Source organism: Strigops habroptila, chromosome Z (assembly GCF_004027225.2).
Source record: "Strigops habroptila isolate Jane chromosome Z, bStrHab1.2.pri, whole genome shotgun sequence".
NCBI classification, from domain to species: Eukaryota; Metazoa; Chordata; class Aves; order Psittaciformes; family Psittacidae; genus Strigops; species Strigops habroptila.
The window spans coordinates 90140855-90164041 of NC_044302.2; the positions used below are offsets into that span (position 1 = coordinate 90140855).

The window sequence follows — 23187 nt, forward strand, 5'->3', positions numbered from 1 at the left end:
TAATGCTGATAACACACCAATGTTTTAGTTGTTGCTCAATAGCACTTACCCTGATCAAGGACTTTTCAGTCTCATGCTCTGCCAGTGAGGAGGGGCACAAGAAGCTGGATGGGAGCAGAGCCAGAACACCTGACCCCAACTAGCCAAAGAGGTATTCCATACCACAGCACGTCATGCCCAGTATATGAACTGGGGAGATTGTTTGGGAGGGGCTAAATGCCACTTAGGGATGAGCAGGGCATCAGTCAGGGGAAGGTGAGCAATTGTATTGTGCGTCACTTTTTTTTTTTTCCCTTGGGAGATGGGGTTTATTCCTTCCATTCTTTCTCTATTTCCATTACTGTTGTTGTTATTATTTCAATTATTTAACTGTTCCTATCTCAACCCATGGGCTTTTACACTTTTCTAGATTCTCCTCCCCATCCTCCTGGAGAGAGGCAGGGGAGCGAGCAAGTGGCTACGTGGTACTTGATTGCCAGCTGGGCTTAAACCAGTGTGCTACTGATAGAATATCTATGAAAGCTTGAGAAATTTGGCAGTTAGATCTCAACAGGTGTGGTTTCCTTAATGCTAAAATGTATAAGTGTTCTTCAAAGTTAGAACTCAAGAAATAAGTCTTAATTAGTGGGGGGTTTTAGTTCAAGATATTAGTACTTTAAAAATTATTTTAGGAGAGACAAAATTTTGGTCCTGATCTTCAACTGTACAAAAATAGCACTCTTCAGAAAACTAAAAAATTGAAGATGTCCTTAGCCTCTAGGAGGAGAGTTTTCAGTGTCCAGCACCCAAAACAGAGCTGGAATAGCAGCGTTAATGTCTGTCTGTTGGTTCTTGTCCTGGGTTCAGCTGTAACAGTTATTTTTCTTCTTCTTAGTAGCTGGTGCAGTGCTGTGTTTTGGTTTTAGTCTGAGAACGCTGATAACACACAGATGTTTTAGTTGTTGCTCGGTAATGTTTACTCTGTTCAAGGACTTTTCAGTCTCTCATGCTCTGCCATTGAGGAGGGACACAAGAAGCCGGGGGAAAGCAGAGACAGGACACCTGATCCAAAGTAGCCAAAGGGGTATTTCATACCAAAGCACATCATGTCCAGTATAGAAAGTGGGGGGAAGTCACCCAGATCGCTGCTTGGGTTGGGCTAGGAATCAGTTGATGGGTATTGAGCAATTGTATTGTGCATCACTTGTGTTTACTGGGGTTTTTTTTCCTTTCCCTTTTTAGTTTTATATTCTCTCCCCTTGTTATTTCCCTTAGTAGTAGTAGTAGTAGTTTTATATTATACTTTAGTTATTAGGCTGTTCTTATCTCAACCCTTGGGGTCTACATTCTTTTGATTCTACTCCCCATCCTGGCCAGAGTGGGGGAAAGGAAAAAGGGCGAAAAGTGAGTGAGCAGCTGCATGGTTCTGAGTTACCATCTGGGCTTAACCCACGGCAGTTGTTAGTACAGCGATGCACTGGGGTTATTTTTGCTTTTCTTCAGCTATGTGCACATGAGTTATAATTCACTTTTGTTTTTAAATTGAATCAGTCGTGATGAAAAACAAGGCTTAGAGGGACCTTTATATGTGCTTCCTCTATACATTTTATGTGGTATCTATAATATACAGTATTATAGATAAAATATAATTTATTTCTCTGACTATAATTGCTACAGATAACTTACTAATTTTCTTAATGTGTGACTTGCTCCACACATAGCTTAAAATGGAAGCTAAAATATCTTACAGTCATAAGTCATCTGAAATTATTACTTGGCAACAAAGATGGGTTTATATCACAGTATTTTATTTTCTTGATATTGTTAATGTGCAAAAAGTAAAGCTTTCTACTTTCAGTTTACTTTTTTACAAGAAAAACCTCAAGACATTCTTACTAGAGAAGGCCAACAGCTGGAAATGGAAAAGATCATAAACCAAGTGTTCTACAGAAGATAATTCAGTATTGGTTTCTTAATTGCACTTAATTCTTGGTCATTCTTGGGCTGATACGTCACAGGAAATCCAGACCTATCAGTGTTGCTATATAGAAGTAACTAGCAAGTGAGGGTTCTGCTATATTTGATCTAATATGACATAAGTTCTCATCTAAGTGTTTTCTGAAAGAATGTTGCCCATTTACAAACCTACATTATATGGCTACTTAAGTTAGACAAATCTGTGTGGTTTTGGAACTGGTTGCGAAGTGGACTCCAGTACTTCATTAATTGCTGTTGATTAGTAATTTCTGCCTCCTAGCCAGCTTCTGATTTAATAATTTTAGGTTGTGCTGCCAGCTATTTTTTTCACCTTGGAAGTCCATGTTTCTTTTTCTGTATCAAAAACACTGCTACTCTGTCCTTGTTGAAGATCCTTGTGCAGTTCAGAAAAGGTTTTTAATTGCTGCTTGAATATTCTGGGTTTTTACAAGGGGAATAAAAATTACCAACAGATACATTAAATTATTGTGGTCGTTTTAATAACTAATATGGAGTAGTCATGGCTAACAAATTCTGTTTTGAGAGCTTGTTCCTAGGGTGCGGGCAGTTCGTTGCTGAAATTCTAATACAGCTTGGCCAAATGTAAGTGTTCAGGCTGGAATTTTCCTGGCTAAGTATCTACCTAGAATTACAGGGGTTTTTAAAAGCTGTGCTGTAGCTGAATTAATTCTGTGGTGTAGAATTGGGCAGGGAGATCTTCATAACTCTGAGTTACCAGATCAGTGAGTTAGCTTCTCTATCTGCTGTGCTGTGGTACCTGTTTGTTTGTATGTAGCCCATAGAACATACCGAGTAATTTGGTTCAACGTTTTCCCACTGTATTAGGGGATTAAGCTAAACTGAGTGATTTACTTTGTTGCGGTGAAGAACATGCATGTGGTTTGTTACCTTAGCTCAGCTAACATAGTTTATTTCAGTGTTGCTCTAATAACTAGATTATGTGCCTAAATCTTTTCGAGTCTTATTTACTGGGACTACGTTGAAGTACTTGATGTGGTGCAGTACAGAAAATTATTACTTAAGGTAGAGATTAGTAAAAGAATTGTAGAGAAGGAGCTGGTACAGGTGGCTAGTAGAAGGGTGATTATCAAATAGAAATAATTGCAGTGGAGTTCTCGGTCGTACTTAGTATATTAGTATGGCATGTCATATTTTATGCAAGGAAAATACTGTCAGTACACAGATAACTTCACAAGAATTTGCTCTGAGGAAACTAGACTGTTTGAAAACACTGTCTGGGGCAGAGTGGACTTCAGATGAAGTTTCAGTGTAGCACAACTGAAACTTCATCTGAAATGATTCATATGGTTCTTGCCATCTGTAGTCAGGAAAGAAGGTTAGAGAATGCTGGGATAGGTACAGAGATGGATAGCAAGAAAGATTAGTGGAATAAGGAGTTTGGCAAATAATTTAGGAGGATTTTGTTTATATCAGCACATGTGCTAAGGCAGTAAATCACCAAACAAGATGAAGAAGTTGGCACAAAAATCTTTTCATGTAAATTAATTACATGAAAATGTCTGATCATCCTAATTTCTAAAGGTTTTCAGTAAGACTGTGGGGAGAAAAAGGAATGTCGTAAATGCAGAAAAGATGTCACCATGAATTTCAGTAATATTGTATAACATTTAAAAAGGAAGAAGCAATCCGTTTAGAGTATTTTTCTTGCAGTCATGCAAACTCGATCACTAGCTCTGCATGATGTTGCAGAAGCAAGGGGAACAGGTTTGCTAAAATAAACATGGTCATAGAACTGTATTAGCCCAGTAAATCAAATTATTGGGGCTTTTAATTCTATATCATGATAAGGAATTTTGATACCAAAAATAGCACAAAAGAAATTAAATTGTCTGTACCAGAATCTTGTTAATAGCCCTGCTGATAATGATCATAATCTCTTCACAATATTAAATACTGAAAACTGTCATGTAGCTTTAATCATACATATTCTGAGAACAAAAGCATTTTTTTACATGAACTGACTGGTAGTATTACTTCACAGATGTTGTGAGCATTGTATTGTATTTAACACAGTTTCATGAAACTTGGAAGAGCCAACTTAAAGCTTCCTGGACAGGTCCCTGTTCTTTCTTCCCTTCACCCTCCCTCCCCACTCCCCTCACCCCTTTTTTTTTCCCCCCCCTTGTTTCCTTATGTATAATTTACATGAGTTCTGGCACTCAGCAGGCTTATTTTGTAAGCTCCAGTGTTTCTAACATTTCTACCCTGTTAGCAAATGACCCCAGGAAAAAAAACATCATCATTTTCTGCTAGATTAATGAGTTGAATCAGCACGTTGAATAGCTTGACAAGTAGCAGAACTAACACCAGGGATGGAATAGGATGGCATAGCCAGGTTTGGTATATGCAAGGAGGGAAGAATAAGAGTGAGGATAGGCAGGAGGCAGTATTGGACTGTTGAGGTGTTCAGCTGCAGCCCGAGTTAAACAGTCTGCTTGTTGTCTGTTTTCCCAATTCAGTGTATTTTTAGTAGATATATATGATAATGGTAATTACCTTAGAATTTGTGAATATTTTACACTTCTGTGCTGTTAGTTATGTAGGTAATGCAGACTGATTTTATAGACTTTAACCATCATAGAATGGTATTCCCGAATTTTCTGGTGGAGTTCGATTTCTGACCTCAAACAGGCAAAACAAAGAATCTTCCTAGGTACATCAAGTAGGAGGAATTGTTTCAAACTGTGGTGGGAGCTACATCAGAGTGGTTTAGGTCTTTGCCTTCTACTGTTATGCTAAGAAATTGAAAGTAAAATGAAACATAATTGTGAGTACATTTCACAACTGACTTAAACTTGGATGGAATGCAAGTGGTCTTCTAAGCAATCATGGGCCCATAATGGGAAGAAGGTGGAGTCCAACTATGGAAGCAGTAAAATTTTCTCTGTTTCTGCTGTGAGAATTCTTTTTAATATATTGAAGTTAATGGGTTGTTCTTTAATTAAAATGACAAAATATTTTTTTCTAAAAATAAGTAGTATTACTAAACACAAGGGAGTTACGGAAATGTCTTTCGCAAAAATAATAGTGTGTGTAGTTAAAAGGTACTTTGTTTCTGGTAGTTGTGTCAGAGGGAATATTGCAGTCTTTAGGAAAAATACTGTAATTTGTTCCTTTTGGGTTTGAGCATAACCATATGTCCTGGTTTCAGCTGTAACAGTTATTTTTCTTTTTCCTAGTGTCTGGTGCAGTGCTGTGTTTTGGTTTTAGTCTGAGAACAACGCTGATAACACACAGATATTTTAGTTTTGCTCGGTAATGTTTACTCTGATCAAGGGCGTTTCAGTCTCTCTTGCTCTGCCATTGAGGAGGGACACAAGAAGCCGGGGGAAAGCAGAGACAGGACCCCCGAGCCAAAGTAGCCAAAGGGGTATTTCATACCACAGCATGTCATGCCCAGTATAGAAACTGGGGGGAAGTCACCCAGATCGCTGCTCGGGTCAGGCAGGGTATTGGTTGGCAGGTGGTGAGCAATTGTGTTGTGCATCACTTGTGTTTATTGGGTTTTTTTTTTCTTTCTTCCCTTTTTAGTTTTATATCCTCTCACTTTGTTATTTCCCTTAGTAGTAGTAGTAGTTTTATATTATACTTTCGTCATTGGACTGTTCTTATCTCAAATGTGGGGTTTACATTCTTTCGATTCACCTCCTCATCCTGCCCAGAATGGGGGAAAGGAAAAGAGGGGAAAAGTGAGCGAACGGTTGTGTGGTTCTGAGTTACCATCTGGGCTTAAACCACGACAGCATACTGCAATTCCATTGTGCCACTGAGTATGTTTACTTCAAGTGAGATTTCATTTTTCTATTTTCTTCTGAAAAACAGGGGATACTACCTCCTTGATAGTCATGGAGCTGGTTTTTAATTATCTTGTTTTAATAGTGCCATGGAGATGTGAAACCCTATAGAGGTTCTTAAGTATTACTGAACAGCAGTGCAGGAAGTGTACTACAAAATTCAGTATAATCACTCAGTCCCCACTTTCACATTGTTGTTCCAGATAGTGGTATTTTGCCTGTTTCACTTATTTAAAAATCAAAATTACTATTCTAAGCTTCTAATCATAATACACATCAATACTAGACAATAGTTTCTGTTCAAATAACTAAACCTTTGAGGCCATAATTTTTTATTTCCACTGTTAATAGTTACTCATTCTCACTAAACAGCCAAATGTTAATGTCCTACCTGCAAATTTTAGAGAGGCAGATTAGTTTCAGTATGTGCTTGGAAGATTGCCAGAGCTCTGGTAGTAGGCGTCTTGCTCCATCTTATTGTCTGTTCTTTTGATGCTATGTGTTGTGAGGCAGTGGATTTCTGTATGGGGAAGTGGGGCCAGCTGTTAAAATGCTAAAGTTTTGTGGTAGAAGTTCCCTATCCTAGGTGTGTATTTAGAGAGTCTTTGCCTTAATTGTAAGAGTTCTGAGCTAATTTTCATGGAAGTCTTTAAAATCTCATTACTTTCATATGGTTTATTGAAAAACATGCAAGTGCAGGTCAGTAATGGGCTCTTACAGAAAAGTAGCTTTTTTCTTGATTTGACAGGCATGTCAGTTTTATTGAAGAACTACATCTAAAAACTTGTCAGTTACGAAAAGATACCAGTTTAAGACTTCTGTATTACTTTGAATTAAAGACTTGTATTCCACCACTTGGGAAAAAACCAAAAACAAACGCCCCCCCCTTGCTAAGGAAGTCATCACCTACATGACATATGTGCATCCACAGAAACTTCAAATGGTAACAGCCTTTTTAGTAGGGGTGGAAGAGAGGTAATAGCAGCCATTAAAGTGTATGCATAATAGCTGCTCCAAGTCTGTTTGTAGAACAGACAACTATTAACAAAATCTTGGATTTTGAAATGTGTAGGCATCAGCTCTGTGTGCTGTATTAATCTAATTATTTACCTACTGTCTTTTTCCCCTGTAGCCAGCAGCCTGCTTCGGGTGTAGCCTACTCCCATCCAACTACAGTTGCTAGCTACACTGTCCACCAGGCTCCAGTTGCTGCACACACCGTTACTGCAGCCTATGCTCCAGCAGCAGCCACAGTTGCAGTGGCCAGGCCTGCTCCAGTAGCTGTTGCAGCTGCTGCAACAGCTGCTGCATATGGGGGCTATCCTACAGCGCACACAGCTACAGATTACGGTTACACGCAGAGGCAACAAGAAGCTCCACCACCACCACCTCCTGTCACTACACAGAATTACCAGGTGGGTTCTAAAAGAGTTACTTCTGTTGTATGATTTTTAAATGATACCTTAAAAGGAGGAGGTCTGTTTGGATAAGTAAATGGGATGATATGTATGGGGTTTTTATTCTGTGAATCACAGGTTAAGTATGACTCAAATTACTTTGTAGCAAAAACTGACAGAATGTGAAATGAGTGCGGTCTCATATGGCCCGTATAAAGGAATATCAGCAATAGTGCTCCATCAGCAAAGATTTAGACATTCACACAATAAGCAATGAATTGGTGTTTACCTCCAAGTGATTTTCTGAAACTACTGCTGAAAAGAGTAGTACTGTCTTGTTTCAGCTATTTTAAATGTTCAAGTGGCATGCAGTAAACTAGATCATGGAACTGATGCACATGAAGAAAACTGTTCCAAGAAAAATCTTCAGTGCAGGTAGAAGTAGTTCTCTTGTCAGACTTGTGGGTGCCACGTGAGTTCTAATACCAAACATACGAGAACAAAAGATTGCCCTGGGAGAGGAACTACTCTTTTGGTAGTTTTTGGATACCCTTTGTGAGATCACTGCCTAACCTTGTGTGGCTACAGGCTTCTACAAAAGGGAACCGTTTGTCTGTATTCATCTTGGATGTTAAAACAGTATGTCTCTTGTAATAATTTTAGCTTTCTTAGTCCTAAACTTATAAGGCATTATCTAGATTCTAATCAGTATTTTGATTTGTTTATAAGGACTTCACTATTGCTGCATGATCGCAATTCTTTCGTATAGCTTTTATAATTTGTTAAATATGGCAATGAACTGTAACGCAAGAGGCTTTCCAGTAGCATGTATACTCATAATTACAAATAATCTGGTAGGAAAAGTGATTTAATAGAATCATAGAATGGTTTGGGTTGGAAGGGACCTTAAAGATCATCTGGTTCTAACCCCTCACGCTAGAGGCAGGGACACCTTCCTCCAGACCAGATTGCTCCAAGCCCCTCTGTCCAGTCTGGCTTTGAACACTGCCAGGGATGGGGCAGCCACAGCTTCTCTGGGCAACCTGTGCCAGTGTCTCACCACCCTCACAGAGAAGAACTTCTTCCTAACAGCTAATCTAAATCTCCCCTCTTTGAGTTTATAGCCATTCCTCCTTGTTTTATCATTACAGGCCCTTGTAAAAAGTCCCTTTCCATATTTCCTGTAGGCCCTTTTAGGTATTGGAAGGCTGCTCCAAAGTCTCCCTGGAGCCTTCAGAAGAACAAAGAGGCTGAACAAACCTAGGTTCTCTCTGCCTTTCTTCATAAGAGAGACCACAACTCTTTGAGTGCGACCATTAACCTCATAGCATAAGATTAATTCCTGTATTAAGTCTGAAAAAGACCATCAGGGTTGTTTTCAGGCTTGAAGTATCTGTAAACATAAATTTAATTTCTTCAATGTATTTACTTGTATATACTATATCTGCGCATTTTTTTAACTCTCCTTTAATGGACAAGAAGAAAATACATTGTTTCTTTGACTCTGCTAGTGACTTTTAGTACTCCAAGCATATACTTCAAGGAGAAATCTGCTTATTTTTCTTTTTTGAATTTTTAGGATTCCTATTCCTACGTTCGGTCTACTGCCCCGGCTGTAGCTTACGACAGCAAGCAGTACTATCAACAGCCAACAGCAACTGCGGCGGCTGTGGCTGCTGCTGCCCAGCCTCAGCCTTCGGTAGCAGAGTCGTACTACCAGACAGGTGGGTGGCATTATTCAAACTGCTGTCATTACACACAGTCTGTGTGCTACTTTAATAGCTGAAAAATAGTTTTCTTAGTATTTCACATTATCCAGATATGTTGGGGTTTTTTTGTTTTGTTTTGTTATGTAATTGCTGTCAATGCATGGAAAAATTTGCTGCACCTAGACCTTGAACATTATTGTGACATTGCCATAAGTAAATGTCTCTCAGGTTTAGATTGTTATTAAATACACTCAAAATATACTTCTAGGCAAACTTTTTGTTGATTTATCTAGAAACCTTGCTGAAATAGGTTTAAATAGTTCATGGTGGGTTCAAATGATAACTTGATTAGAAAGACTCATTTTTAATTCTTGAGTTACTTAACGTATGTAGTTCTTTATGATTGCTGTATGTATTTCTGTCATGATTGCTACAAAACATAAATCCTATTTAGTTTAGAAATAATAGAAAAGTTGAGGTGGGCTTTGGTTTTGTGTACTCTAGTAAAACCATTGAATGAAAACATGGCAGCACGGTTAATACATCTGATGCTTACTAGTGTGAGCTGTGACACTGATAAAACAGGTGGGTGATGCATGCGTAACTGTGACTGTAAAAAAACCAAAAACACATACGCACAAAAAAAAAAACCCACACCAAAAAAAAAGAACCCAAACAAAAAAAAAACCCCAACAAACCACAATACAAAACCCCAAAACCAAGCAAACAAAAGCACCAAAAGAAAAAACACTTGGTATGCTTTTGTTCCCCAGCATATAGTTAAGTATCACTTAATATGGTTTGCATGTCACTCAACTAAAACATAGCAATGTTTGTATGCTTTTATTTCCTATCCTAATTAGCTCCGAAAGCAGGATATAGCCAAGGCGCAACTCAGTATACCCAAGCCCAGCAAACACGGCAAGTGACAGCTATAAAACCTGCAACGCCAAGTCCAGCAACAACTACATTTTCTATATATCCAGTATCTTCTACTGTGCAGCCAGTAGCAGCTGCAGCTACTGTGGTTCCATCCTATACTCAAAGTGCGACATACAGTACAACAGCAGTTACTTACTCTGGTAAGAATTTTGCATATTATGTTGCTGGGATCTCTGCAGTTGCTACTTTTGAGTTTTCAGGATTCAGTGTTCAATTACATCATAATCTACTGAGAAGTATCAACCAGTTAAATAATTATAGTGGCAAAATATTTTGCTGTAAAAGAAGTTTGATGTTTATATGTGCCTATTGTGTTACATGTGAGAATATACAAAGTGTTCGCATTGCTGTGTGCACAGTGTTTTGTGACTTGCTGTAAAGTTTTGAAAGAAAAGATGAGGGATAGAAAAAATAAGGAAACGCAGCCACACAAATGCTGCCCAAGGAAATTGGAAGGGAGCATGCTGGCATGAAACAGCAGTTACAGAGGCAGGGAGGAGCAGTCCAGTATAAATTTGGTAAGTTTGGGTTGTCTTGACCCAAAATGGGAAGAGAATGGGTGCTGAAAAAAACACTTTCCTTCAAACATTAGAAATCCAAAAAGTGGTTAAAGATTAAAAGATGGTAAATTTATGGCCAGATGTTAAATCAGCTGGCATCTTACAGCCGTCTTGAACTTTTTGTTTTGTTTTCTGTTTAAAAAGGGATTTTAAGACTTCCTTGAGGCAGAGCCTGCTCAGAGGATTAAAATAGTTGATGTAGAAAGTAGATGTAGAAAGTTTATGGGAAAACTGGCTCAAAGGTATGGAATCCCAGTTTCCTTGATTTAATCAACTTTGATACTGGATATCAAGGACTGCATAGCCAGGTTTTAGCAGGCAAACAGCTTTTCTGTGCTAGAACAACTTAAATGGAATGGAATAGCACTATCCATTCTGTCTTTTTATATATATATTTTTTTTTTTTTTTTTTTTTTTTACCCTTCCTTTACATAATGTTTCTCCCTCCTCCTTGCCGTTTGGAAACTTGAACAGCAAATCTGTTTCTGGAAGACTGCTTATTTCAGTTGGCCTTTGATAAATCTTTTACTGAAATTCTTGTTACGACATACTTGGTCTTACCAGACATACCAGAAATTTCACATATTCTTTAAGGATGCTTTGATGTATTTAACATATTTGTGTGTCTGCAAAGATGTGTCTAGAATCAAATACATTCCTGATACAACTGGTAGCTATGTATTTGTGTAATCTGAAACATCAAGAAAAATTCAGACTGCCTAACAAGATCTCAATAAGTCATTTATATCCTGTCCCCCACCTTCTAACTCTATTATGCAACATGTTTTGATATTAGTGTATTATGTAATTGATACATGGTGTACAGTGATATAACATTATTTTATTTTGATCTTTGAGGTACCTCTTACTCTGGTTACGAAGCTGCAGTGTATTCAGCTGCATCGTCCTATTACCAGCAACAGCAGCAGCAACAGAAACAGGCAGCAGCAGCCGCTGCTGCTGCAGCTGCAACAGCTGCTTGGACAGGGACCACCTTTACTAAAAAGGCACCATTCCAAAATAAGCAACTGAAACCAAAACAACCTCCCAAACCACCCCAGATCCACTACTGTGATGTTTGTAAGATCAGCTGTGCTGGACCACAGGTACCTTTGTTATGTAATATTCTGCTATAAAGTTTAGTCGTAATTTCTTCAGTGTTAACTTTTAAAGACCTGATTCTATACTTCTATCAAAGGAATAATTAAATAAAAACGTGCACTGTTGTAGAAAGAGTTCCTATGAGAAGACTAAAAGATACATCCCCTGAGTTTCTACAGAGAAGCTTCAGCTGTGCTTTGGACTTCAGAAATATTCTAAACTTCGAATTTGATTTGCTTTTTTAGCATAGCAAAGTTGTTAAATAATACTTTTTTCAAAACTATGGAATTACATAGATTTTGTGAATGGTAAGCCTGCAAGTGTATTCAAGTGTGTAGGAAGTAGATACCAGTTCATGCAGAGTGTTTATGTGTGTGCCTGGCTAAACAGTTCCTACTCTTTCAGTAAACTTGTCATTATTTCCCACCATGCCTGCTCTTTAGATTGCCAGAGAGCAATTTAGAACGACTGTTGTATATGAAAAAATACCAACTTCTGCATTTCATTTTCAGCACTGCTTTATTTATGCTCTGCCTTCTTTTGAATTGTTTTTTTTACTTCTCTTGATCACTGTGGTCTTGTTCAAGGAAAATTCAAATCGAGAATAGTTAAATGCAATGCAGGAAACAGCAGTTCTCTGATCACATCAGGTTTTCAATGGTGATATCTGTTGACAGTATTTGATTGAGGAAATGAGACATTAGAGGAGAAAAGCCCATATTGTATTACCTGATGGAATCCTAGTGGTGGAGTAGAAAATTTACTGGTCTTAGAAGTGGCCTGCTAATGCCTTAGAGCGTGTCATATAGAAGAAATGCTCAGTGTAGGAAATATTTGTTACACAAAGCATGTGTTTTATGCTATGTTCTGTATTACATGTATTCACGTGAATGATCATGATGAACAAGCAGTACAAAGACAGCTTATTGTGTGTGTATTGTTTAAACAGACTTACAAAGAACACTTAGAAGGCCAGAAACACAAAAAGAAAGAAGCAGCATTAAAAGCTTCCCAGAACACCAATAACAGCAGCACTTCTGCTCGTGGAACTCAGAATCAGTTGCGCTGTGAGCTTTGTGATGTATCTTGTACAGGGGCAGATGCTTATGCTGCCCATATCCGTGGAGCCAAGCATCAGAAAGTAAGAGTTTTTTCTTGTTCGTATTATACAAGTCAGTTGTGTGTTTCTTCACATCACTTTTTCTCATCTTTGAAGAAAATACGCAAAACTCATACAATATAATTATTTTGTTTAAAGACAATTAGGTCTGCTTTTTATTTCCAACTAATCTTTAAGCTCACTATTAGAAGGGCCTTGTTGGAAGAGAGGGGGACAAATACTGCCATGTATCGTCAGTGGCGAGAGGGTGTATTGGGGGCATCAGGGAGAAGAGGGTGTGTAAATTGTAGGAAGAAGGTGTAGAGTAAGATGGGAGAAAAGAGTCAATGAGGACATGCAGTTGCATGTTTGTGCCCCCTAACTCTTTTCAAGACTTTTCTTGATATTTGTCTTAATTGGTGCTGTGAAGCTTTCAGTGCACTTTGAAACACTGTAAACTGAGTCAATGCCAAGGAACACAAATATTATGTATATCACTCCTTGATATTTCTTGCAAAGAAAATTGGCATTTGGGATCAAAGAACAGTGTCCTGTAGTAGATCTTATAACGAAATTGGAAGACTTTTAATAAGCATGTTTTCTCTACTGTTTGGGTGCAGTTAGGTGGGCATTACGGAATAAAGACTGTGGCTGCACTGCAGACTCCTGTGACCTGTGTTTTAAATTTAGCCATACAATAGTAAAAGCAGTGTCAGCATACAGATTTTCCTCATGGCTCTGGAGAGATTAATGTCAGTAACGAATACAGTATTAATATTCAGGTTTCGTAGCTGAATATTTTGCACCTCAGAACACTGTACAAAGTGACATCAGTAACTGTACATGTTAGAATAATGTCATAGTAGATTTAAAACAAATTTCCCCCAAGAGCAAAGATTATAATTAGATAGACTTGCCTAATGTTTCTTTCCCTAATAAGTTGAGCCATTATATTTTTGGGTTGTGTCCAACAACTCCATAGGTGTATGGAGTACAGTATACATATTATCCTTATATATTTGCATATGGCTTTCTCTGCCTCATAGATAGTTGCTAACTTCTGCTAATTTAGGTCATCATCAGTGTAAGAATGAAATCTCAAAGGACTCTATTTCTGTGGTACACTGAAGAATCTTGTGCATTCTGCTGGAAAAAGTAATTTTGAAGAGTTGCTTGAACTTAAATTTACAGAATTGTGTGACAGTAATCTGTGTATTCTGATGGTGAACATACTTAACCCCACAAAACCTAAGAAGTTTATGTATACAGTTGTGAGCATATCATGATTGTGTACATGTGTTTGCTTTAAAGGCATGTCTCAAAGATTTCTTTTTTTTTTTTTTTTTTTTTTGACTATTTTCAAAACCAGGACTTCAGTTTTGATTTTGCGTGGTTTGTTCTTATGGATTATATGCCTTGCTTTTTCAGGTGATGATAAGCTGTCACCAAAAATCAGTATTACTCTATTTCAAGCATGTTGTGGAAAGGCCTCTGCTTGTTGCTTTTAAGAATAAGTATATACCTCTTTACTTTGTATGAGATACTAAGGAGCTCTGAAGTACACCTTGTGCATTCTTCGTAACTATCTCTGCAGATGTGCCTTTTTTTGTTGTGGTTTTTAAAAAAAGAAAACCATTGCCTAAGGAATCTGTTTGGTTTTGCTAGGTAACCTGGAAATTCTTTAAATATGAATAGTCTTGAAACACAGTGATCAAAGGAGACAGTGTTGTTGAATCTGTATTAAATATCTCCTTATTTACAAATATTACTTGGAAATGAAATAGTTCAGTGCACTATGCTGTTGGAGGGAGAGTAAAAGCAACCAGGCAACAAAACAATCACATCGAAACAGTTGGAGCAAAATGTTTCCTTGAGTTGTACTGGCTTCTGAGTTTATTGGCTTTCTGTTCTCATCCGCACAGAGTAAACGTCTGAATTTCTAATGGAAATGAGCAGTGTGAGGTAACTATTAACTACTTACTTGTCACAGGTGACGAGCTTTTACATGTGTAGGGGTTTCTTGTGTGTTTATTCGATTGCCAAGATCACTTTTTGTGAAGAAGCAATAACTAACTTTTAGTTATATTGATCTTTTTAGTTACATTGATGTTTGTGTTACAAAACTTTTTATAGTTATCCCAGGGAGTTTATATTAAGATTTTTTCTTCATTTTTACAGGTAGTGAAGTTGCACACAAAACTTGGCAAGCCCATTCCTTCAACTGAACCGAACGTGGTTACACAAGCTACTTCTTCAACATCCACATCTGCTTCTAAACCGACTGCCTCTGCTTCAAATATAGCAACTAGCAGCAGTACTGTGAATTCCTCTGTTGCATCCTCTGCAGTGAAAATTCTTACTCCCACGACGAACACACCACTTAACACTGCGTCCAACAACAAAACATCTTCAACTCCTGCTAATATACCTGTAAAGAAAATATCTACACCGAAAATAAACTTTGTTGGCAAGTACAGAAGTCAGTCTTTATTTTGAAACCTAACCTATTTTATATTTGTTTATAAGACTTAATGCAGCAAAAACAAATGTATCTAGTTAACTTTATACTTGAGTAACTCTGTGTTTAAGAGAATCACTTGTGAAAATAAGAATTTATATAAAGGTGTACTTTAAAATTTATGGTGTTTTCTGGGCAGAAAATTTGTGGTGTTTTCTGGTGTTGTCTCTGCTGGACCTCTCTCAGGGGCTTCTCTCACGTGTATAAGAAGCTTTCCACGTTTGGTTTCTTACATTGTAGCTGCTGGAATATTGCAGTTCATAGTCCAGTTGGTCTTGGTTTCAGTTTACAGCCTGGGCTGTTAAGGCAACCTGGAGTAGGCTGGCAGTTGATGATTGGGCAACTGAAACATCCTTGTAACAGTGGAAACCTAACAGTGGAAACTTTTTTGAAGTTTCATTTTGAAATGAGCATAACATATTAAGAGATGGGAACCAGCAGTTCCACAATAAGCCGTCCTGCTTTTCAAGGAAAGACGTATGCAATTGCAACACTGAGAGTATACTACATTTGTTAGTACAGACATTTCGAAGTTGTAAAGTGCTTTTTATTTCTTTTTAAATGGATAAAAAAATTTGATGACAAAAAAGGTATTAAAATATATGTGCTGAGTTGTTCCCATTTAGTCTATTTAGTGTGAAAATTAATAATGAAAATGTCAATTATATAAAGCAAAAGTTTTTCTTGCTAAAATGAAAAATGAAGTGTCGAAGTAACTTGAATGTCGTTGAACTTATTTTTTGAAATATTTAATTGTATTTAAAATATGTTTAAGTTTTAACTAATTTTGAAGGACTGATAATGCTTTGGCCATTACATTGATATTTGCAAATAAAGTCATCAGTTTGCACATTATGTGTAATGACATTCTCATTTTATGAAAGTTAACAATTTAACTTTTTTGATTTGTAGGTGGCAATAAGCTTCAGACAACAGGAAGTAAACTGGAAGAAATGAAATCAGCCGAAACTGTTAAAACAACTCCTCCTGCTACAGTACAAACACAGGAAGCGAAACCAGAAACATCAGCTGAGCCAGTGACTCCCACAACTCTCGCTGCCTTGCAAAGTGATGTCCAGCCAGTGGGCCATGACTATGTGGAGGAGGTATTGATATGAAAATGTATTATATTTTTTAACTATTGTAGTGAAAATTTGTTCAACATTAATCAGAATTACAGAGTGGTTGAGGTTGGAAGAGCCTTCTGGAGGTCATCTCGCCCAACCTTTCTGCTCAAGTGGGGCCACCTTGAGCCATTGCCCTGGACCACATTCAGGCAGCTTTTGAATATCTCCATGGATGAAGATTCCACAGCTTCCCCAGGCAACTTGTGCCAGGGCTCAGTTACCCTCATAGTAAAAAAGTGTTTCAGAGGAAAAGTCCTATGTTTCAGTTTGTGCCTACTGCCTCTGGTCTTGTCATGGGAACCACTGAAAAGAGCTTGGCTCTGTCCTCCTTGCACCCTTCCTTTAGGCATTTCTAAACATTAAGAAGATCCCTCCTCAGCCTGCTCTTCCATAGGCTAGACAGTCCCAGCTCCCCCAGCCTTTCCTGAGAGGAGAGATTCTGCAGTCCCTTCATCATCTTTGTGGGCCCTTTGTTGGACTTTCTCCAGTATGCCCATGTCTCTTGCATACTGGCAGCCCAGAACTGGACACAGGGCTCCAGGAGTTGCCTCACCAGGGCTGAGTTAGAGGGCAGGGATCACCTCCTTCCAGCTGCTGGCAATACTGTGCCTACTGCAGCCCAGGATGCCATTCACCTTCTTTGCTGCAAGGACGCATTCAACTTGGCTCTCATTCAACTTGGGTGTCCACCAGGACCCCCAGGGCCTTTTCAGCCAAACTGCTTTCCAGCTGGGTGGTCCCCAGCATAAGCTGGTGCAGGGGGTTTTTCTTCCCTGGGTGCAGAACTTTGCACTTCCCCTTGTTGAACTTCGTGGGGTTCCTGTCAGCCATTTCTCCAGCCCAGTGAAATCTCTGCTTTCTGGACGACAGTGCAACTCTCCGGTAAATCAGCCAGTTGTCCCAGGTTTGTGTCATGGGCAAACTTGCGGAGGGTGCATGCTGCCCCATCACCCAGATCATTAATGAAGATGTTAAACAGGACTGGACCCAATAATGACCCCTGGGGTGTACTGCTGGTTTCTAGGCTTCATTCTACTGATCACCATTGAGCCAGTTTTCAGTCCACCTCACTATATGCTTATCCAGCCCATACATAAACTGCTCGTGTATGAGGGTATTATGATAAGGCTGTGTCAAAGGCCTTACATAAGACCAGGTAGACAGTATCAACTGCTCTCTACCAGACTGGTCTTCATCACAGAAGTTTATCAAGTTGATCAAGCATTACTTCCCGTTGGTGAAGCCATGCGGACTATTCCTGATGGTTTTTTTGCCCTTATTATGCCTGGAAATTGTTTCCAGCATTAGCTGCTCCATCACCTTCCCAGGGATCTAGGTGAGGCTGATTGACCTGTAATTCCCTGGGTCCTCCTTGAAGACGAGAATGACAGGGCGTTGAACCTGCAAAGGCTTGTGCATATGTTTACATATTTGTATTGTGTGTGCTTCTTTCATGCTCAGTGGGGCATTCTTCATGTGAGTGACATGAGATATGTAAGTGAAGTCTGATTTAATTTTTCATGATTTGCAGGTTTGTAATTATTCAACTGAGCATTTTCAGGCTTCAGGTTAAAGATAGGTACTCTTTGGGGTGGAAGAGCTTTGTTCTTCATTACCAAGCAAAATGGTGTATCTGTCAATTGAAAGTTCTACTTTGCCTTCTTCCAATTACTGCGCAAACTTTTTAGCATGAAGGCTGAAATCTAGTGTCAGTGAATTAGATCAATGTTTACATCAGCTTGGTTTTGGGGGATTTTTTTGGTGTGGTTTTGTTTGGTCTTTTTTTAAGCAAATATCCCAAATAACACATCCCAAATGTGTTATAACTTTATTTTCCAGGTAAGAAATGATGAAGGAAAGGTGATCCGCTTTCACTGTAAACTTTGTGAGTGCAGTTTTAATGATCCTAATGCCAAGGAGATGCACTTAAAAGGGCGACGGCACAGACTTCAATATAAGGTTAGTAGAAATGCTGATGCTTCTATCTGCAATTCATGACATGTCAGCTGACTGACTGCAAGTTCTTACATTTAAAGAGTAGGCCAAATTAGGTACTCTTGAGTAAACAGCATATAAGAAAAAGATAGAGGGATATATTTCTTAGGGAGTATAGTCTTTAAAGAAGTAATGCAGACTGTTAAGCTGTATTTTGGTTGGATTTTTTGTAATATTTTGAACATTGCTTTCAGGTAACCTTTGCAACATTAAAATATGGTACAACCTGTGCAAGCAACAGTAGGATCTTTATGTTATTTACCATGAATTTCCAATAGTGTAAAATAGTGCTCAATGTTTTTGGCAGGATAAACCGCATAAACCTTTTGTGGAGGCACAAGTGTTGCAGATTTTTTAGTCATGAATGACACCTGTACTGACATATGGTGTCCATTTTGATTATTATAAGATTATATTGGAAGACTCTACTGTGGTCAGAGGAGATACAGTGGACCTGCATGATCGTGAGAGGGATGAAAGAAGAAGAAGAACTGGCAGAAAATTTTACTCAGTAACTCATGATTATGCCCCTGTATGAGGAACCCTTGAAGAGCAGGGCATCAGGACGCATACTTAGTTAAGATTAAATGCTTTTTCATGCTATTGAGCATTCATCTTGCTACAGAATGAATAGCAAATTACTTAGTATTTCACATTTTAATCTTAATTTGCTTTGTTCTCACATAAGTGAAAAGGGAATTCGTGCTGTTTGTAATATGTTGATATTTCCTTCCTTTAAATTACTGGACACAGATGTTTCTTTTTCAGCTACTCATTCAGTGCAGTTCCGTAACTGCATTTTACTCCCCTTGAATTTACCATAGACCAGTAGTGTGTGTTAAATATGTCAGAAGAGCTCTGTAAACTTGAGAAGAGGAAAAACAACATTTCATTCATTATTTTTTCTGAACTAGAAAAAAGTAAACCCAGACTTGCAAGTAGAAGTAAAGCCCAGTATTCGAGCAAGAAAAATTCAAGAAGAGAAGATGAGGAAACAGATGCAGAAAGAAGAATACTGGCGAAGGCGAGAAGAGGAAGAACGCTGGAGGATGGAAATGAGGTAATGCATTCTCTTTTATCAATGAACAAGACAAAGCTGCAGTCAGATTATCTAAAAGTAACCCTGCTTCTATAGTTACTTATCTTGAATACTTGTTTTGAGAACTCTGTACTGTCTTGTTTTAAATTAAGTTTTTATTATACCTCTGGGGTTTTTGTTTTAGTCTTCAGCCTCTCTGAGGAATGCAGACTTACTAGAATTATTTTGCTGTAAATTCAGACTCACTTCCAAAATAACCATTCATTTTAGTTAGTTTCTGGAGTTCTGTGGTATTTGCTTATGACTACTAGAAATGAGTTAGTGAGGACCTACAAGAATTTATTTAGAATGGTTGCAAGTAATAACTGCTGTGTAAAGAGAGCGCTTTGATTGATATGCTTCAGGAGATATGAAGAGGACATGTACTGGAGGAGAATGGAGGAAGAGCAGCATCACTGGGATGACCGTCGCAGAATACCAGATGGAGGATATCCTCATGGTCCTCCAGGACCTCTAGGCCTGCTGGGAGTTAGGCCAGGAATGCCTCCACAGCCCCAAGGACCAGCTGTGAGTTTCTTAACTTGAGGAAAAAAACAAAATCATACTTACCAGGATGCATAGTTAGGAGCTATAAATTATTCGTGCTATTTCCATTGTCTCTATTGTTTCTTAATAGAGGATTTGGAAAAGTGAAGAAAAAATTACATGCTAATGGAACTGTGTAGGTGGACTTGTCTTCCAAAAGAAGTCCACTGAAATGACAAAAGGATGCCTTAAAGACAAATGCTGTTTCTTCTGAAATAACAAGTTACTCTGGATTTGTGTACTACTTTTATTTAATTGCATTATACAACATTATTTATCTACTTGTGGAGAAATGTTAGGGTAAAAAGTGGTTGGATTCTCAGTCTCAGAGGATAAGGGCTAGTGGTGAGTCATACTCTACCTGGAGGTCAGTAACAAGTGCAGTAGTACATGGATTTTATCATGGGATTTGTCTCATTAGCACCTTATCAGTGATTGAAAGTTGATGGAGTGAGTGCATGCATATAGCATTTGGAGCTGGCATGAAACTGAATCAGTTTGGAGTGGAGAGAATAGTTGATACCTTTGAGGGCAGAGCTGCCAACCAGAGGGACCAAGGCAGACTGAAGGAATAGACTAACAGGAACTTTATGGAGTTCTGCAAGGACAAATGTCTAATGCTGCACTTGGGAAGGAATAACCCCTTGCACTGATAACAGGCTGCGGAGTGACAGGCTGGGTACTAGCCCTGCTGAAAGGGGTCTGAGGATCTTGGCAGGTAGCAAGCTGAACGTGGGTCAACAGTGTGCCCTAGTGGCAAAGAAGGCCAACAGCATCCTGGGATTTATTAACAGGAGCATAATCAGTAGATGAAGGGAAGTCAGCTTTTGTTAGACCCAGTCTGCAATGCTACATTCAGTTTGGGGCTTTCCAGTACACAAAAGATACTATAAACCATAAAAGATAAAGTGTGGGAATACCAGGATGGTCTGGGCTCTGGAATGTGTGCTCTGTGAGAAGAGACTGAGAGATCTGGGCTTCTTCAGCCTGTAGAAGAGAGAGCCTCAGTGGGACATAATAGCCTTCTATTATCTGTGCCTTACAAAGACAATGGAGCCAGGCTCTTTGCAGTCATGAGAGGGCGAGATACAACCAGCTTAAGCTAACACATAAGAGGTTCAAATTGAATACAGGAAATAATATTTTTTTGTACCACACGAACATTGTGCAGCCTCTATGTCTGGCCGTTTTCAAGAACCAACTGGATAAAGCCCTGAGCAACATGATGTGGTTTTATAGCTAACCCTGGTTGCAAAGGAGGTGAGGACCTCCTGAGGTCCCTTCCTGTTTGAATTATGCAATCATGGACACTTAATTCTGCAGCAACATAAAAGTATTTCCCAGTTGATAAACAGATAATAGATATTTGTGTTGGGGAGATACTTTTGATCCTGGGGTTTCACAATTTGTTAAATTTATTACATGTCATGTTTTTTCAGAAATGATCGTGACCAGTGTAAAATGTTAAGGACACCAGTTCATGTTTTGTTACATTTCAGTGATTTAAGGTTTGAATATTCTGTTGTATAGCCACATTTGCTTTTCGTCGCTTATCAGTTGTGAACTTAGAAGTATACCCAGATTTCAGAAACATGCTTTTTCATCTCTTTAGCCTCTTCGCCGCCCTGACTCCTCTGATGACCGCTATGTGATGACCAAACATGCCGCTATATATCCAACAGAGGAGGAACTTCAGGCAGTCCAGAAAATTGTTTCTATTACTGAGCGTGCTTTGAAACTTGTTTCTGACAACATGTCTGATCATGAAAAAAGCAAGAACAAAGAGGGAGATGACAAAAAGGATGGCAGTAAAGACAGGTATTTTTGGTTTTTACTTTTTTAAGAATTTCATCATTTGTTTCTGAAGTTTTTCCTTACACTGTTAATCAGTGCTTCTCTTTGGGTTTTGGTATGGTGTATGTCACTTACTGCCTCAAAAGTATGTGAAATACTTCTATTTTATTTAACTTCTCTACCTTCAAGATTAGTTTTAAGGTTTTCATATTATTTTAAATGCAACTTTTAACTGTCATTCACAGAGCTTTGAAAGGAGTTTTACGAGTAGGCGTTTTGGCTAAAGGTTTGCTACTCCGTGGAGACCGAAACGTCAATCTTGTTTTGTTGTGCGCTGAGAAGCCTTCAAAGACATTACTTAGTCGTATTGCTGAAAGCCTTCCCAAACAACTTGCAGTAAGTAGAATTCAGATTTTTAGATTTGGAATTTTTGTAAAGATACTGTAAAAATCTGTCCTCAACTCAAATGTCTTCAGGGCTCACTGTGCCACATTTCATAGCTCAGGTTTAGTTTCTTTCCGTTTTCTGAGTGTTTCCATCTGAATTCAGGGACTAAGCTGCATGTTTGGCTCTCTGTATATTGTGTCTATGCAAGTATCTAGGTGTGTATGCTAGTGGTGTCGTATCAATCATCATTTAATAGATTTCATTTAATTGGGAAATAGAAATGAACAGAAGAAAGACTATTACCCATTTACCAGCAGCAATAAAGGTAATTTGTGCAGTGTTACAGGAAGCTCGTTGCCTGAAGGTCAAAGTTGTCCATTAATGCCAGTTGTTTGTACTCATATCTTGTTTCCAGTTTGTATGTGTCAGCGGCTTGTAGTTCCACAATTAGTTACCTAAGTCTTGTATGGTTTGGTTTTCGGTTGGTTTTTTTTTTTTTGGTTTTTGGTGGTTTTTTTTCTTAAATTTGGCTATTTAAAAAAAAAAAAAGATGCTTAGACTAGGAATTAATATAAACTATTTGCTGTATTCTACCAGAAATGGAAGTATAAAATAAAGTCTCCCTTCTCTGCTGAACGAAACCTGTTCACCATCACTATAGAATGCTTGTCACAGCATTAGTATTTCAGTATTGCCTGGTAAATTGTTCATCAGAGTCGGTGGCATGGTAGAAGCTTTAGCAGGATCAGGTTAATTAAAAAATAAGCTTGACTTAATTCTTGTTAAGAACAGAAGAAAATTTAAGAAATGTGCGTCTTGGTCTGGTTTTGTGGACAAGTCACTTGTCACTCACTTGTCCCTCTAGTTTTTGGAAGAAAGTGACAGACGTGCCTACAGCTTCCTTTTGGGGGTATTTAGAATGATTAAATGTAGTTGCAAGAAGCAATTCAGAATCACTACCTTGTTAGTTAGTCTTACATATTTCTCCCTCGCGTTTGTCTTGTCCTTTGTTCTTGGCATGTTGTGACAGCCAAGTATAGAATGTACCTAGCAGTACCCATGCTGTAACTGCAAGCTTGAAGAACAACCACTGCATCTTCGTGCTTTTTAAAGGCTCCTATGTTCCAATGAGAAACATATCC

At 38.5% G+C, this 23187-nt stretch overlaps 1 protein-coding gene and 1 non-coding gene across 6 annotated transcripts in view; both read left to right on the forward strand.

Moving 5' to 3' along the window:
* ZFR (zinc finger RNA binding protein) overlaps positions 1-23187 on the forward strand; it is a 48909-nt gene that overhangs the window by 12745 nt on the left and 12977 nt on the right. For 3 of the 5 annotated variants that reach the window (XM_030511436.1, XM_030511440.1, XM_030511439.1), the window contains exons 3-14: positions 6925-7207; positions 8769-8913; positions 9762-9980; positions 11259-11506; positions 12451-12642; positions 14779-15079; positions 16031-16224; positions 18085-18204; positions 19155-19300; positions 19684-19846; positions 21477-21682; positions 21904-22054. In XM_030511436.1, coding sequence (XP_030367296.1) covers positions 6925-7207; positions 8769-8913; positions 9762-9980; positions 11259-11506; positions 12451-12642; positions 14779-15079; positions 16031-16224; positions 18085-18204; positions 19155-19300; positions 19684-19846; positions 21477-21682; positions 21904-22054 — 2368 coding nt within the window. The remainder of the gene's footprint in view (positions 1-6924; positions 7208-8768; positions 8914-9761; positions 9981-11258; positions 11507-12450; positions 12643-14778; positions 15080-16030; positions 16225-18084; positions 18205-19154; positions 19301-19683; positions 19847-21476; positions 21683-21903; positions 22055-23187) is intronic. The other 2 variants (XM_030511437.1, XM_030511438.1) reach the window with 2 other exon arrangements.
* LOC115601427 lies at positions 3651-3787 on the forward strand. The gene has a single exon (XR_003989346.1). It is a non-coding gene; the product is annotated as a small nucleolar RNA SNORA66 (small nucleolar RNA).